This window comes from Ursus americanus, chromosome 16 (genome assembly GCF_024610735.1).
Source record: "Ursus americanus isolate L20-20 chromosome 16, mUrsAme1.1.p, whole genome shotgun sequence".
Lineage (NCBI taxonomy): Eukaryota > Metazoa > Chordata > Mammalia > Carnivora > Ursidae > Ursus > Ursus americanus.
The window spans coordinates 13,075,901-13,091,845 of NC_142142.1; the positions used below are offsets into that span (position 1 = coordinate 13,075,901).

General features: G+C 49.0%; 1 protein-coding gene across 4 annotated transcripts in view; it reads right to left on the minus strand.

The window, feature by feature from the left end:
• TENM4 (teneurin transmembrane protein 4) overlaps positions 1-15,945 on the minus strand; it is a 718,843-nt gene that overhangs the window by 54,299 nt on the left and 648,599 nt on the right. For all 4 annotated transcript variants that reach the window (XM_087868192.1, XM_087868189.1, XM_087868191.1 and 1 more), the window contains 4 exons: positions 14,346-14,607; positions 11,528-11,795; positions 9,119-9,262; positions 6,209-6,458 (listed from right to left, as the gene is read on the minus strand). In XM_087868192.1, coding sequence (XP_087724318.1) covers positions 6,209-6,458; positions 9,119-9,262; positions 11,528-11,795; positions 14,346-14,607 — 924 coding nt within the window. The remainder of the gene's footprint in view (positions 1-6,208; positions 6,459-9,118; positions 9,263-11,527; positions 11,796-14,345; positions 14,608-15,945) is intronic.

Genomic DNA, 15,945 nt, shown 5'->3' on the forward strand with positions numbered 1-15,945 from the left:
CCCTCTGCAGAGGAAGTGTTCCAGAAAGGTCTACTGACTTTCTGAATCACTGAATGACTATCTGCCTCCCTGGGAGCGTACAGAGGAAATACTAACGCTAAGGAGCTTACAGTGATGGTGCTCAAACACGGATCAGACTCACCAGAAAAGCTTAAAAAAAAGAAAAAGAAAAAGAAAAAGAAAAGCCTCACTGACAACATCTGAAGGGCCTGGGCATCTGCACCCTTAAGGTCTCTCCAGGTGATGCTGAGCCACAGTCAGATTTGGAAACTGAGGCCTTACAGCAGTGTTCTTCACACTTTCACGGGCAGACAAATCATGTGGAGATCATGTTAAACGGAAGATTCCAGCTCAGCAGTTCTAGCCTGTGGCTTGAGAACCTGTATTTCTAACAAATTTTCAGAGGACGACAGGGTAGCCTGTCTGTGCTGAGAGTGGCAAGGCCTTGGAATACTCTAGAAACCATCCCTCGCGAGATGGAGCCCCAGGCCCAGCTCTGCAGCAGGGACCATGTCGGATTCAGCTCTGATTCCTAGTGTCTTGGGCTGGGCTGGGCACAGGGGAGGGTCACAGCTCTGTATCCAGAGCCCACCGCGGGACCCACATTCTTTTCTACCTCTGTAAACATGAACTTGGCGCCTCTGGAAGCTACACACATTCTTGGAGGCTCTGAGGGTGTCATTCCCGAAGCTCATGGCTGAAATCAAGCCTCACTCTGCCTTCTTTCTGGAAGCTGTGGGGAATGTCCTGGTCGGAGCTGGGAGTCCAGGGACCAGAGGCACTCTATTCCCTGCTTCTGAGTGAGAATTCTCCCTTTGTCTCAGAGTAACGTCTACAAACGAGCATCCTTTGGCTACATCTGGCAGCAGCCCTGGCAGAACTTGATTTACTGGCTCTTAGAACCAGTGGGAAGACCCACAAAGACAGGGGTCCAAATGCTAGTTCTACCACCCACTCGGTAGGTGACCTTGGGCAAATCACTTCATTCCTCTGAGCCTTAGTTTCTTCATCTGAGAAATGGGGATAATCACAACTACTTCAAAGGGCTGCTTTGAGGACAACATTGTATAAAGACTGTAAATCTCCGAGCATAGTGCCGGGAGAAACCTGCAGAGTATCTACGTTACTGCATAATGGAAAAGCCAGGTATGTCAGACTTAATATTGTCCTGTCCAGCATATTTCCTGGGGCAGTAAAGGGCCCTCTGTTGCAGTTAACTTAATATGTGCGGCTGGGATTGATGGAGACCTGAGTTCAAATGTGCTCCTGAACAACAGGCTTCAAGCTTTCCTCCATGACCCTGGGGAAGAAATCTAGGAGGAAATAAGAATCCTCGTTCCCTGAAGGGGTCCACTGAGGAAGACACCCAAGGGATGAGGGGTCCCTGGACTGGGCATGCCCTGCATGGTGGGCTGGCATGAGGCTGAACTGTCAGAAGCGGACAAGATGGCTCTGGGGAACACACATGCGGACTCCCACTCCTGGGAACAGCGAGACAGAAAATGCTCATGGACAGAGAGGACAAAATTCTAGAATTTTTAATCTACTTCTGACATTAACGAAGGGGGACACGAAGGCCCGGAGAGAGGAAGGGATTTACCAATATCCAAGTGCCAGTTAAAATCAGAGCTGGGACCTGGGTCTTTTCACTCCAGATTTTCTTTAGAAAACTGGAGAAGCCAGAAAGAAATTTCTTTTTTCCTTCCACTTTGGTTTATTTCAGAAGTAGTTTCTGGCGCCTGAGAAAGTGATGAATTGAGGGAGGGCAGGAAGCTGGCTTTGAAATCATGCCACGGATGTATCAAAAGATCACTAAATGTCAGAAACAAAAGGCACGAAAACCACAGCTCTCACGGTTGACAGATGACGAGGCTGGAAACCGGAAACGCTGGGTGACCAACCCAGAGGCACCCGACGAGTGTGCCACGGCGCTGGACAGGAACCCTGGCCTCCTGATTCTTCCCAGCTCCGGCCCCATAGCCCAGCTGCGTCCCAGCCAGTTACCACCACTGACTGAAGGTTTTCATGTGAAATGCTGGGTTTTCACCCCAGATCTTCACACGAAACGTACCTCTGTGTTCTCTCTAAAACCCAACTCGGCGGTTATGTATCGATTCATGGTTCAGTATCATCCATACAAAGCTCACTGAAAATTCTTTTAGATTTCGGTGTCAGGAAAAAATAGTCCCCCTCTGAGAAGTGAGCATGTTTTTCCATTTCTGATAATGCAAACCATGAGAATAATTATGTTTCCCTGTTTACTCTAGCTGCCAGGAAGTTCAGGGTCTAGTTTGACATACAATCACATATGTGTTTCTTCCTTTTTTCTTTTGTTCTCAACTTCTATTTAATTTACTTTAAGACATGTGTCTTTGGTTATAAGAGGACTGAATTCCTTTCCGGAAAAGATGGAGACACCATCATCATCATATAATGGTTATGATGATAGCAATAATACATATAAATATAATAATAATAATATTTATTTATTATTTAGTAATAATATGTGCCTGCCTGCTGTGCCAGGCAGGCCCCCTCTGTGCCTGGCAGCCCCCCTCTGTGCCTGGCACAATGCTACATACTTTATAAGCACCCTCTGTAACCTGTAAAACAGCCTCCAAGAGAGACTTTGTTAACTTCCAGGAACAAACAAAAGCGCAGAAAGATGAAGTGATTTTTCCAAGGTTACACACTGGGGAGCTTCAGCTTTCTCATCTGTAACCTGGGTGCAGCAAGAGTGCTTACCTCACAGGGTGGTTTGGGGATGAACTGCTACAGTCCATGTAAATCACTGAACCCTCTCTCTGACACACACTGGATGCTCTATCCATGTTAATTATTATTCTAACCTTAAAATAATATATATGATTGGGGCGCCTGGGTGGCTCAGTCGGTTAAGCATCTGACTTCAGCTCAGGTCATAGTCTCAGGATCCCGGGATCAAGCCCCGTGTTGGGCTCCCTGCCCAGTGGAGAGTCTGCTTCTCCCTCTGCCTCTGCTCCTTGCTCTTGCTCTCTCTCTCTCTCTCTAACAGAGTCTTAACAAAGTAATATATATGATTGTTACATTAATACTATATCTAATTACACAGGTGTGGATATAAACATTATGGATTTTGGGTCTAACTCTTTCCACCATCCTAAGATTTTCTTTCATTCCAACTTAGCACTTACCCCATGTACCACTTTGATGTGAGCCACACATGGATAACTGAAAGCCACCTCTGTGGCAGCCCCAGCTCTACCTGCCCACAGCTCCTTTCGAGTCACCTAGATGTGTGTGAGGCGACTGTTCCCTGGGACTCAGACTAGTGCTACAAAGACAGTGGTGCTGAAGGGCAGACATGTCTCTGTCACTGTGAGCCTCCATGACAAATCTACCCTGTGACAAAGCTCCTATTTGGGGACCACTATTTTGGGTGGTCCATATGGTCTGCAAAATCCTCCCCAACTCTGTCCTTGCTGGCAAACTTTCTGGTGGGGTGACCGGGCATCCCAGCCACCAAAGCCAAAGCATCCAGAATGCCCCCAGAAGTGCAAATCTGAAACCTGCCTTCTTCCAGGTTCCTCGCCTGATCGAGATGTTCTCAAGACTACCCATTGTGACCATCGAAGCCACTCAACACAGTTAGGATGATGTCCTCATTTACTCCAAGGAGAAGCAGACTGGTGTTCAAATTACCATGCCAAGGTTAAAACTGTTTCCCCTATTATTTCTGTCTGTCATGTCCACAGACAACCAGAGTAGCTCCTGCACTTCGCTAGAGATGAAAGGAACTCAGGCTCTCGCCCCCCGCCCCCCCCATTATTAATGACTTCCTCTCACTGTAACTGATTACCCCCGATCAGTTCCAATCGCACAGGATTCATTTGCTATGGAGCCGTCTGAAATTGACACGTGCAGCTTACCACACAACATGCAACAAGGCAGAGAAGAGACAGGAAATTCTCCACTGGTTGGCTTACCTATGTCTGAAATCTTTATTTCTGACAGAAGACAGGAGAGCAGGGAATAGAAGAAAGAATGAGGTGTTAGCAGTGGGGTTAGAAGCATTATTAGCAGCCTGAAAACTTGACAGCAATGGTACTGTACAACACTATAATAAATAAAGACTTAGCAGCTATGACACTGATTTATTTTATATTGGATATTACTTGTCAGTGAGCTCACTTACAAGCAGCTACATATCACAGAAGAGGCACGGTTTCACCTGCACCACTATGGCTGAGTTCAGGGGAAGAGGAGGAGGCTGACATGCTGCCGCTCTCACCAGGGCTAAGACAGAGGCTGGGACCGCCGATCCCCTTCCCTGTACAGAGACACATGCCCAGAGATACACCTGCTCACTGCTGTGTCTCTGTCGGTGGGCATGCGGCCCTACAGAAGGTATTTAAAACTTGCGTCACCCACCGTGATCCTGCTCATAACAGAATACAGAATTGGAGACACACCGTAATTAGAAGGGAGGGGGAGGAACAGGGAAATAGGCTGGGAAGACAATATATTAAGATGGTAACATATTGATAAATTTATTTCTTTCCAAATTTCATTAACTCCTCCCTTCCTTGTCTATTGTCTCCCATGATTTCCCCTCAAATGTGGGAGGGAGGCAGGGAAAATGGGATGCCTTATTTGAAGATGTGAAAATGGGGGCCCAGAGAGGGTAAGCGTATTGCCCAAAGTTGCACAGCCTCTCTGCCGAGGTGGCCTGACTCCCTAGTCTCTGGCTCTTTCCATCGTACTACAGGAGATAGGAAGACAACGGCAGCAGCTGCCTGGAGCAAACAGGCTTACGGGCTCCTTCCTCCCTGACAGATGTCTGTGGCAGGGAAACCCATAAAAAGAGAGAAGAAAGGCAGAGAATATTCCATCGGTAGTTCTCATTAGCCTTATATCTCATCTCCTAGGAGTCCAGAGAATTTGAGCTTCTGATTGTTCTTGTGGCCAAAGACCCTCTGCTTCATTTGTCCGTGTGTGTATGTGTGTGTGTGTGTGTGTGTGTGTGTGTGTGTGAGAATAGGAACCCTTTCCGACGGTGGTCAGCCAGTAAGCCTTCCCTTCCTTTCATGTGTGCCCTGCAGAGTGAGATTCTCAGCAGGCAATGACCTCCACAGAATAACTTAATGTGGCATTAAAGCCAATGTGGCTCTTTTTGGGTGAGGCAGAGCTGTGTGATTGACGGCCTTCTGGGTTTGGGTCCACCATGCTAAAAGCTGGACCTCGGGCAGATTCTTTAAATTCTCCGAGTCTCCTTTTTCTTGCTTGTCAAGGGCAATCATGAGAAATATTTTGCAGGACTGTTATACTGGGCAAATAGTTGGGACCTCACAAAAGTGAGTTTCCTTATCTCTGGCTATTTTAGAGGAAGGCTTTCCAGCTCATGGGCCCACACCCTGTTCACATGGACCCCGGTCTAGGAGATGGGCAGATCCCCTTCCCTAAAGCAGTTCTGAGGAACCTGGCGTCATTTCTCCTGACTGGGAGTGTGGGGCTCCCCTGTCTCTAGCCACAGCTTCTCTGTAACCCTAGAACCCACCTTATGACAGTGCTTTGGTTCTAAAAAGACCTGCTTTAGGGAGGCCTACAGAAAATTCAACCCATCAGGTCCTTCCCCGAGCTCTAAGTGTGGCTGTGCTCCAGCACGCATGGTTGCGATGGGGAGAAAGAAAAGGCTGAGTCAGCTGGCTGTGCAGCACGTGCGGGGCCGAGAGGCACTGCCTGATTTCAGCCTGCGGGCCTTTATCTGAAGAGAACCATTCCTAACTCGGATGAGTGTTTAGTAACAGGGCCAAACCAGGTGACGCTGGCACGGGGGCCGTGTCCATCCTGTTGTCCTTGTGCTTCTAAGAAAACTCATGGGACTAATTCCAATCTGTTTGGTGCCAAGAATCAGGAAGAAATTCAAGGCCTTCCAGAGTCTAATTCCTGGTTGGTAGCAGACCTTTACATCTTCTGGGTACCAAGATACCCCTGTCCCACAAGTGGTTTGTCTTCATTGCAGTGCCCCATGGAAAACTGCACCTGCTTCCCCAAAGCCCCCAGTTTATAGTTCAGCCCCTGAGCTGGGAAGTGGAAAGTCCCAGATGGACTCTGACAGGTGAGGCTCCGTCTATCCCCTCCTCTGGGTGCAGTGAGTAACGCCGGGTAGGCCCAAGGCATGGCCAAGGAACGGTATTAGCAAGTGTGAGGAGGGCGTCACCTTACATACCTCAACTCCAGGATGTTGGTGACGTTCCCAGAGGGGAAGATCCTTCGGACGTAGTTGAAGTCTCCCACATAGAGGCTCCCGTCGGAGCCACACGTGAGGGCCACGGGGGCCAGGAGCTTGTTGCCGTCAGCAAGGCCGTTGCAGCTGGGGCAGGAGATGCTTCTCCGGCGCCCGTTGCCCATGATGCTCCCGATGACAGGGGGCTGCTGAGACACAAACTGGTTCTCCCCATTCCCTTTGTGCAAGATGCCTGGGGCAAGGACAAAAGGGCAGAATCACCAAAGGAGCAGGAAATGGCCCTCTTCTATGGCCAACACAGAGTCCCCGTGAGTGTGCAAGGAATGCAAGATCTCTGCCTACCATTTCCAGACTCCCCCCCCCCCAAGGCTGCCGCACCCCCATCACGAAACCCAGAATGTCTTGAACAGGCCATCCTGCCTTCCTGATCGAACGCTCACAGTGACTCTGTAAGATAGGTCCCATTATCCCCTCTGTATTAATGGGGGGGGGCAGGCTGGTGGCTTACCTGAGGTCACCCAGATGGTAGCAGAAGTGCTCCTGAGCCTAGGCCCTGAACCATTCACCGCTTCTCAGATAGATAGTACATGGCTAGTCCCTCTCTTTATTACAGTGTGCATTTTTTATTACAGTGACCCATTTTTCTCTCTTTAGATTGACACCATTTCAAGCGGGGAAACCATGTCTTCCCCCTTTCTGCACCCCCAGTGCCTAGTGCAGACTGGACATAGAGTAGATCCCAATGAATGTTTAAAGAAACGCACGAGTGAAGTTCAGTCTCCTCTCACCAGGGTGGAGTCAAAAGACCTGGGTTTTTATCTGGTTTTGCTCCTAACGGACTGATCCCAGATGTTGCATAGGACTCCCGCTGGCTTTACCTGCTCTTGGGGCCTCAGTTTTCTTACCAGAAAAATGAAGGGACTGACCTCAGTAACTTGGAGACTTCATCCCATACCCACACTGTTTCTTTTCTAGGCCCAGATCACCTTCGTCTTCCATGTTACTGCCACAGCCTCCAAACTGGACTCCCTGCCTCCGACCTCACCTCTTCCATACTGAAGCCTGAGTTTTGGGTTTATGGTCACCAGGATCTTCTCCCGGGCTGTCACCGGTTAGCTTTATCCTTTATTAAACAGGTGTCTTTCATTCTTACATAGTCTCATCACTCATTTTGCTACTGTAATGTTTGTGCTCTTTTTGGTTTCAGAGAATCCTCTGAGATCATAAAGATATTCTCTTATGTTTTCTTCTATCAGTTTTAAAGCGTTATCTTTCAAATTTAGATCTTTAATTAACCTGACTCATTTTGTATGTGGTGTGAACTTAATTTTACTCTTTTCCACCTATTGAACCAGTTTTCCCAATGCCAGTTTCTAACGTAACTGTCCATCCCCCACCGATAGCTGACGCTGCCTCTGTCACATACCAGTTCCTATGTATGCATGCTGTTGTCATCCACAGACACCCATCCTGTCCCCTGTCCTTACTCTGCAGCTACAGAAGCCCTGCTGTCTGGCCGGGCACAGGAAGATCTAGGGCTGCCTACACTTGGCGGGTGATGAAATTCTGGCCAGTGGTGTGGACGGACAGGTGGGGCGGGCAGCTGCTGGGAGGTGTCCCTGAAATGGAAAGGGCTTGCCCTTAGCCCTTCTCCTCCTTCTTGCTGGCTGGGTCATGGATATGAAGGCCGGAGCTTAAGCGGTCACCCTGGACCATAACCTTGGAGTTGGAGGTGCGAGCAGAGCAATGGGAGGGGAGGAGCCAGGACCAGGACCTGGACCTGCCAAGCCAGCCCTGGACGGTCTCCCTCCAGACTCTGAGCTGAGTGAGGAACAAACTTTCAACTCGTTTGGAATTCTGTTATTTTGGCTTTCCCGACACGTGTGGCCAACACTAGTCCCCCGACTACTTACAGGTCAGTTTCTGAACTCCGAGCTCTGTCCCATAGAGTCTATTTATCTGCTCCCGGGCCAGCACCACACAGTGCTGGAGACTGGTTTTTCTAAGACAGTGGATTATCTGGCAGTGCCTCTTTCTTCTTCTTGTTTTAAAGGCTGCCATAGCTATTGGCAAATCTTGATGCTATCATAAGTTCTAGAATCAGTTTGTTGATTTTTCCTTAAACCACGTGGTGTTTTGATAGGCATCCACTGCTTCCTCAGGTGAGGCGGGAGACATTATTCCCGTATTTAGTTGGCCCATCCCGGAACACAGTCAAGGTGAGCTTGACCATACAGAGCTCGTTGTGTCACTTGCATGCCTGGAACCTTTCTGAGGCTTGACACCTGCCTCTGGACGAAGTTCAAAGTCCCCCTCTTCTCAGCCTCGGCTCTAGCTGCTCCAGCCCCAACTTTGGCTTTTGCTCTCGCTTTCATTTCATCCTTCGCTCAAACCACAGCGAACCTTCTCTCCCATTACTCTTCTTTCAGCTTTGTGCTTTGGTGCATACTGTGCCTTCCACCTAGAATATTCTCCCTACTAGGGCTAATCCTACAGACCTTTTGAGACTCAGTTCAGAGCTTCTCACCAAAGAGAACCTTGCTGAACCAAGAAGCTGAGGTGCCCCTGTTCATGCCCTAGGGTCCTGTGCCTTTGTGCGGGGAGGCATTGCCACCCACGGCACCACTTGGAGACCACCTGGGAAGTGTCTGGCGTCTCACCAGAGTGTCAGCTCCTGAGGCCTTTCATTTCTGTATCCCCAGCGCCCAGCAGTGACAAGCACAGAGCAGGCTCCCAAGAAATATCTCTGTTGACTAATCCTCTGACAACTGATCACACACGAGCCCTTGTGGTTTGAAGTGTGCCTTTTTTCCCCCTCTGGCGGGGCAGGAAGGCTAGGAGACAAGGGTCACACCCGAGGCCTGGCTGCTGGAATTCTACGCACGTACTCACCACTTTGGATGTTGAGGGCATGATGTTTGTCTAGGCTCCAGCCTCCCAGCTTGGAAGCATCGATTTCGTAGCCCTGTAGCACTGCTGTTCTTTTTTCCCAGAGGATCAGATCTGGGCAGGATTCATACTCATAGCCCACAGAAACTGTAGGAAACAAAAGGTGCAAAATGCACAGGTGAGCAAAGCCTCTGCTCTGGCTTTGATCTGCATGCGAGGCTCTGGCTTGTCTTTTGTAGCAAAGGAGAGAGGATCCAATTTCTCAGCAGGAACCAAACGTACGTGCAGTACTGACACGGAGGTGCCGAGGCTGAATACCTTCCTTTCAAAGAGCAATCGTGCATTATTAGGAAAAGTTAAAGAAAATGCACTAAACACCTTAAAAAGGACCCAGGTGAATCGATTCCCGGGACATAATCCTCTCGTATGGAAAATACTTTAGGCCCAAAACTCTTCACTGAAGCATTATTTATCATAGGGCAAATTGGAAGTCATCTGAAAGTTCAAAAGGGGTTAGAGGTTGAGCTCAAGTGTACCCGCTGGAGGAATATTATGCCATCACTAGATATTTTGGTTATGAAGATAATGGGGTGACATGGAAAATGTTTATGGAATAATGCTAAGTTGGAAAGACTGGTTATATACAGTATTATATCTATGCTTAAAAAAACTATACACACACACATAAAATAACTATACATGAAGAAAGAAAATAAATTTAAATGTTAACGAGTAGTGGTATTATTTATAGAAACATATGAATTTATTTATTTTTTGTCCACTTATCAAATTTTTATGAATGATAATGGTATGACTTGACTAGAGAAAAAATTCAATATTGTTTATAATGAATATATGGGAAAAGAGCTCAGGGTACTTTGAAAGCTGGAAGATGCTTTGAGGCCTCAAAGCTTGAAAATCCCCTGGTTTCACTTCTGTTTCATAAATCCAGGCTTCCTTGGAAGGCCACCGGGATGCAGGCTAACCCTGGCAGGCGTCCCAAGGCGGGGTTTGTAAAAAGCCCTATAACTGCCCTATGGAAAGGAACTAGCAGGGATGGGAATGCCATTTCTTTCAAGTATCCTTCTGCGCAGACACTATTCGCCAAGCAGGCAATATCCTACCGCGTGTTCAAGGCGGGAATTAACAATTGGGCAGCTCCTGAAAGTTTCCCTACATGCCATAAAAGGTTGATGGCCAAATACGGCAGGAGGGGAGTGTCCACATGGACATCTTCCCTGTGACCAGGAGTCCTGTTAGCAGTCTCTCTGCCTCCTGCTGGTCACCTGTCAGCCCAGGAAAGTGAGCCTCTGCCCTTGGAGGTCTCACTGAGCAGACGCTTCCCCTTTTTCCCTGGCTGACGGATGCGAAGGATACTCATTTCACCTGAAGAGGTTGTGAAGTTTCGCTGTTCTTGAAGGGACCCCAGAAGCAGTTTGAATTACAGAAAGGAGAGCAAACGGTGAGAGACAGCATCTTTGCTCCCAACATGCCCTTGCGAGGTAGGGTGGGCTGTGAAACTACAGGGGAGGTCTGCGATGAGTCCAGCTCTCTTCCTTCCTCATCCACCCTTGGGGAGGCCCCTCACCTCTCTGCTTCCTCTTGCAGACATTCTCTTCATGATTACCTGCCTTCCTTCCCTCCCTTCTTCTCTTTCTTTTTACAACATGATTTCTCCTCTGCTTCCTCATCCTGCCTTCGCTGAATCCAGCAAGGGAATGAAATTGGAGCAGGGTTCAAGGTAAGAAGGAATTCCCTGGGCTAACCTTCTCCATGCTTGGGGGACTAGCCCCGCAGGGCTAGGTCTGCTAGCAGTCCAGCTCAGAACCCTCCTTGGGACGCTGCTCTATACGGAGGGGCTGGGACCCAAGCGAGGCCACAGTCACCTTCTGCCTCATCTTAGAAACAGATAGCAATGACAACAAGGAGAGAACCTCTCTGACTGCAAATGAGATGAAGAGGCCAACAGGCCTTTCTGATGAAGAAAGAATCTTTGCCCCAGCATCTCAGTAAAACTGAAGAAACCCAGGAGCTCCAGACTCCCACATGTTTAGTGGGTGCGTTGAGGCCAGATGGTTGTGAGGAGGCCAGGACAATGCCACACAGCTCAGTCTTTGTGGCACAAAGCCTCTGTTCACCCATCACATACCACCACGGTGCTTTGCAAGGACCCTTTTGGTTTTGTAACCCACTTTTTTAAATGATCAACTTCTTTACATTCAGGTCTTTGAGTACGTTCTCTGAGATTGTGGACGGTCCCTGAAAAGTCCTGAAGGTCAACTAAGCTGAAGGTATTTCTGAGAAGAGTAAGGGAGGAAGAAGAAACAAAGGAGGTGGAGAAAGAGCCCTGTGCCCCCAAGTGTTACTCTCTCTCTGGGGATGGCCTTGTGGTCCTGTGGCTGAGAGGCTTACCAAAGGCTTCCGAGAGCCCAAACACCTTCTGGTTGTAGACGTCTGTCTTGTCCCAGATGAAATAATAGGACAAGTCCGGGGCTGCGGCAAACCACTTCCTGAAGAGGCGGCCCTCAACGGCCACCATGAGGTGCACCTTCATGAGGTTGAAGGGGATGGTGGGGTGGGTGAGGCGGATCCTCAGGACGGACTTGTAGCCAGGGGTCCGGCTGCTCAGGTAGCTGAGCCTCATCTTGCAGCCAGAGATGGCGATTTCCTCCTGCAACGCCTGAGGAGACAGATTACATGGAAAGTGACGCTCAGGGACTCACGGCACATGGGGAGATGGCAAGCCCCACGCACTCTGGGTGACCGCGAGGCAGAGGAGGAAGCAGAGCAGGGGGACCAAGGGGAGCAGAGGGGCAGGGACTAGAAAAGAGAGAAGAAGGAAGAGGAGGAGGCAGAGTGTGAAGAGGAGTGGGAGGAGGAAGGAACCCAGAGGTGCAAGGCCTGGTTTCTGGGGCCGACTCTGTGTGGTACACCCCGCCTCAGCGAGCCTCAGGGTCCCCCCCATTCCGTGGGGATGACAACGCTCACGCTGTTGCATTACTGAAGGAACACACAAAATATTTATCATCGTGGTGCCTCTCGTTCACTGGCGATGTCATCCGAGAAACTCATGTGAGCCGCTGAATCTCAGTTTCCTCTCAGGATTGGTGTGAGGACTGAGTTGGGTCACATATAGAAAGTGCCCAGCTCATAACAGGGGCTCAGTGAGCGGGACAACGGTGCTGGTGCTGGTGCTGGGACCGGCGGGTATAGGACAAAAGACCTTTCCCTCAGACTAATGTGGACAGCTGCCTCAGCAGGAAGGATAGTGTCTCCCTCAAAACTTCCCGGAAGTGAGATCCTCCAATGGCTGTCCCCTTCAGGAAAGTAAACAGAGACCGGGAGAGGTTGGTGAAACAGTTATGCAGGGTGGAGAGCACAGCCTGCCAAGGACCTGTGGGCAATGCCTCCCCCAGCTCTCCACGGAAAGAGGCCGAATTGGCGACATGGAGTTTTCGTGCCCCGGTTCTCCTAGGTGCTAGATGAACAGAATGGTGGGGAAGGCGGCACTTGATCTACTGGGTGTAACGGGCTCAGTTCCAAGATGGAAACTTGAAAATCAATGACAGGATGTTTGGGCACATGGAAGAGCAGAGAACTTTTATCAGCTTGATGCTCTGGGCTCCGTTTCAAGAAGGGGACGTTAAATCAATTGAGGCTAACGTATCCATTAAAAGGACAATGATCATTCTGTCCTTGTGTTCATGGTGAAACTGGGCCTTCACAAAGAAAGCCTTTTCCTTTCCATCCATTTCATATCACAGATGGGTGTGAACTCTCTCCCCACCCCATTCTGAGCACACGAAATTTTAGGGCTTGGGCCTAAAGCAAAGCAATCTTTCCAAAAAGCAGCTTGCAAGTTCTAGGCAAGGCAGGCTCTACACCCCGGTGAACCATAGGCAGGGTTCGAGTCCCATCCTGATGCTCTCATAAATATTTATTTATCTTCAACATACCTTTTAAAATGTACATCTCACAGGGCTTGTGAAGGCTAGCCAATGATAGGACTGCACCAACCCAGGAGCTTGTTTTCATGTGTTTCATGACTCTGATAATAAGCAAGGTTTGTGACCCGGCTGGGCTTGCAGACACGCAGCCCAGGGAGCACTGTGAAGAGGGTGGGACCTTTAACCTCATTTGTTCCAAAGTCTCTGCTCCTGGGAAAATGTCTAGCTGGAGCTGAACCAGGGTTGAGTAACAAATTACTTCTCTCCAGCAAGCTCTGTCTCCACTGACAACCATTTCAAAAGAAAGGTCAGCCTGGGAGTCGAGACAGGAGACAAGCACTGCATCTCTGAAAAGGAGTGAGGGTTTCAATCTGTGGGTACAATGAGAATTTCAAAATGGTTGTATGTCCTTGTGGGCTGGTGCCTGAAGCCACTCAATAAGACACACACAGATGTGTCTGCTTGGCCAGGCACGAAACACACACACACCGAAGTGTCTGCACTCCCTGCTCCACAGGCACCAGTAACCTATTAACACGCACATGGCCACAGCTCTCATTGGGCAAGCGAGCCAGGCTGGGGCCTCTCCCTGTGGTCTCTCCTCTCCCCCTGGCCTTTGCTCCTGCCATTAGAAATTGGGCTGGGATGGCGGAAGACATTTAGCTCTGCACAGCTCTGTTAGGCAAAGAATCCATCTTGATTTCCATTCAATTAAAATGCATCTTTTTCCAAATTACTTCCTTTTAATGATAATTAAGTAAAGCGCTTGTGTGTAGAGATTTGAGCCAAAGCAGTCCTCGACCGGCATGAAGGCAGTCTGTGTAAAATAATCTCAGTGATAATAACACTGGCTAAAATTTATTGAGCACTTACTAAGTGCTGATACACATTGTGTTAAGCACCTCGTATATATAGTCTCATTTAGTCTTTCTTATGATGCTCTTATGTCCTACACTTCTTTGTAGACCCTATGATCAAAAATATTTTTTATAGAAATAAGATAGAGGGGGGCATGAGAGGAAAGTGGAAGGGAACTGGATGGCAGACTGGAAAGGGAGCAGGAACTCTGCGCTGGAGTGTGCCAGGCACCTTCCAGTGCCGGCGTGTTTTAAGTGTGTAAGAGGGGAGACCATCATCTCCTGACACCACGGCTGCTGTGGGGCCTGGCAGCTGCATTCTTCATGGTGGGCTGATGGGATCTCTCTTTCTGCCCCGGCTCTGAGACCCTCCTCTCCACCAATGAAATGAAAGCATGGAGAAATATAGTGAAGTCAGCTGGGTACCTGAATTTCTGGAACGACGGGGCCTTTCTCTGCACAGGAGCTGGCGAAGGACGTCAGCGGGGATGGAGACACGACAGGGTTGGGGCGGGCGAAGTTGCTCAGGTCACAGCTGGGAATCTCATTCTCTTCATGTCGCATGACGATGGTTTCCATGACAAAGAAGCGATCCCAAGGCAGCCAGAGGGTGTGCTCCTGTGTGATGAAAGGCGCCCGTTCAAACCGCAGGATGATGGAGATGCCGCCGTTTGTGACCAAGTCAAAGCTGTTGGGGAGGGAGGGATGGAAAGGGGGGGGCAGGGAAAGTAGGAAACAGGAGGTGAGGGGGAGGAGGAGCAGAAGGGGGCAAAAGAGAGACAGGAGCAACAAATTACACCAGAGGTCTACGGACTCTTGCAGGAGACCCTAAAACCTAAAGGCTTTACTACAGCCACGAACAGTAACAGCGAGTCCAGAAACCATTGTTTTTGTTTGTTTTTTGTCAAAATGATTCACTATAGAGATTTTCCCCTAACCCACACGAATCAGCACTGCCACGGAGAGCCATGTGCCAGGACAGAGGGCGGCTGATGCGCCCCCGCTCTGCTGCTTCGGGCACGTACGGCCTCTTAGAGCTGAGGCCTGGGGAACATCAGAACCAGAAGGAGCAAATCCTGCCCTGGTGTGTGGAGCCCTAAGCCCAGCCCTGCCTCTGCCACAGATCCTGTGTGATCTTGTGTACATCACTTAGCCTCTCTGAGCCTCAATTTTCTCATCTCTAAAATGGGAAGGTTCAAATGGATTAATTGTTTTATTCAAGTACAGTTCACATACAGCGTTACATTAGGTTCAGGTGTACAATGAAATGCTTCAACGATTCCATCCGTTTCTCTGGGCTCACTGAGATGAATGTACTTTTGATCCACTTTATTTTACCCATCCCCCCTCCACCCTCCCCTCTGACAGCCATGTTTGTTCTCTGAATTTAAGAGTCAGGGTTTTTTTTTTTTTTTAATTTGTTTGCTTCTTTCTCTTTGTTTGTTCATTTGTTTTGCTTCTTAAATTTCAAATGGATTATTCTTAAGTCACTAGGATTCTACGACCCTACGGCAATTTTAGCTCTGATTGTGATAGATGAGTCAATACAGGCCTTTGGGATTACAAAATGGCACGATTAGAGTGACAGTCCATGAGGAGTGGAAAAGGGAAGAGGAAGACTGCCCTGAGCTCCCCACGGAGGTGAGATCTCTGGTGGTGACCCTGAGAGCCGGCCACCCAGCCTTTGTGCATGGCCCTCTTCCAGGCTGATGCTTTTCTTCTACACAAGGGGCCAGTAGGCTCCTACCGCATGCTTCCAGGGATGAGCAACTTGCCATATCCATGGCAGGACTGTCCCGTCTTTGGTTAGTTCTGACAGTTAGGCATTTTTTTTGGAATGGAGCCTGGGTGCCTCTCCGTATGGCTACTTAGCCATGGGACCTTGTTCTACCTGCTGGGGTGACTTCAAACTGGTGTGTCCCTTCTGTCTTTGACAGAAGTCCTTCAGGACTTAGAAACAGTGTTCCTATCCACCTGGCCACCTCCTGGCTGTGATGTCTCTGGACAAAATCCTTTTAGCTACTAC